Source organism: Buceros rhinoceros, unplaced genomic scaffold (assembly GCF_000710305.1).
Source record: "Buceros rhinoceros silvestris isolate BGI_N320 unplaced genomic scaffold, ASM71030v1 scaffold27470, whole genome shotgun sequence".
Classification (NCBI taxonomy): domain Eukaryota; kingdom Metazoa; phylum Chordata; class Aves; order Bucerotiformes; family Bucerotidae; genus Buceros; species Buceros rhinoceros.
Genome location: NW_010388288.1, coordinates 400 through 1,820, shown reverse-complemented (window position 1 = coordinate 1,820; position 1,421 = coordinate 400). Strand labels below are relative to the sequence as shown.

The 1,421-nt window shown below is 58.7% G+C and overlaps 1 protein-coding gene across 1 annotated transcript in view; it reads right to left on the bottom strand.

Annotated features, from left to right (window-relative positions):
* Positions 1–965, bottom strand: part of TRAP1 (TNF receptor-associated protein 1) — a gene marked incomplete at its 5' end in the record, with an annotated part of 18,487 nt that extends 17,522 nt beyond the window's left edge. Inside the window, one exon of the mRNA XM_010145495.1 lies at positions 798–965. Within this exon, the coding sequence (XP_010143797.1) occupies positions 798–965 (168 nt within the window). The remainder of the gene's footprint in view (positions 1–797) is intronic.
* Positions 966–1,421: the final 456 nt, after the last annotated feature.

The window sequence follows — 1,421 nt, the reverse complement described above, 5'->3', positions numbered from 1 at the left end:
TTCCGGGACTTGATTCTGAAGGGAACTGTCTGCACATGCCCTGCTCCAAGAGCTTCTGCAGCCAGGCAGCACTTCTCGTGCCCAAACAGCCTTGGGCAGAAAAAGGGCAGACTCTCCAGCATCTCCACGTAGCAGGCAGGGGAGTGCTTACGTACAGCCACCTCTGCAGCAAGGTGTCTGTGCCCAGAAAGAGAACTCTCCTCAGAAAGAAACATCTCAGCTGAAGGACCATCCCTGGCCTTTTAAAAACAGCATTTCTCCTGCTAGAGGCATTAGAGAACCCCGAGGCAACGTGGGGGAAGCTATGGGTCACACACCACCTCTGCCACGCCTTGGGCGAGGACCTACACTCCCCAGCGACGGGGACGAAGCTGGGATGTGGACAGCAGCAGGAGCAGTGCATCACCCCCAGCGGGGGCTCCACAGCCTGGCAGTCTCAGAAGCACCTGCCAGAAGAACCAGGGGAGCACGGAGTTGCTATTTCTGTGCTTGGATAACTCACACGACTTCGTTCCCAAGCACCTCTCCCTGGAGATGGGCAAAGCAACCTGTTCTAACTGAAAGGTTGCCTCCAGGATTCTACGTAGACCTTCACGATCCACAGCAAAGACCTGGGCAGGCACAGCGAGCTGCTGCGACAAGAAGTCTCTTTTTAGGCAAGTTCTAGTGGCTGGGGAGCTGCTACGCAGAAGCAGGATCAACACTGCGGAGGGCTCAGCCCCACAGCCAGGGCACGGCCACATCCAGACCTTGTCCCGGGTCCGCCCGCACCCCGAGACATCTGTGTTGGTGCCCACCTTTCACGTTCTCCGTGTCGCTGATGATGGTGTGCAGGGGCTCTTCCTCCTTGCTCTCCGCCGTCTGCGTGCTGTACGTCCGGACAGCGGAAACGCTGGTGGCAGGAATCTTGTACCGGAGGCTCCAGTGCCGCGGTGTCTGTCTTTGGAGACATGCTGCACTGTTCGCTGGAAGACACAGTTGACGATACCTCCCTATAAATCACGAGTACCAGCAGCACTCTCCACAGTCCCACTTACAGACTCCCACAGGGACTGACACGGTCCATCTGACGCTGCCCCGCAACCGAACACCCACCGTTTCCCCCGGCACCGCCCTCACTGTTATCTGAATTAAGATTCCAGCCGGATGATGACGATCAGTAGCTTTGACCACGCGCAGCCTGCAGCTTTCAGTGCTGTCACCTGGCCAAGCTGGAGACAACAGGGGAACGCTCCAACTCCCGCATCACTGCCCCTGAAAACGTACACCCCCGGTGCGAGCGAGGCAGGCGGCCCCCCCGGGAGCAGCCTCTGCTGCACAGGCAGCTCCCCTCAAATCTATTTCCCCCTGCTCTCGTCCATCCCACGGACAGGAACCAGCTCCTCCACAACACGCCTGCTCCCAGAACAACTCCAGCCTGC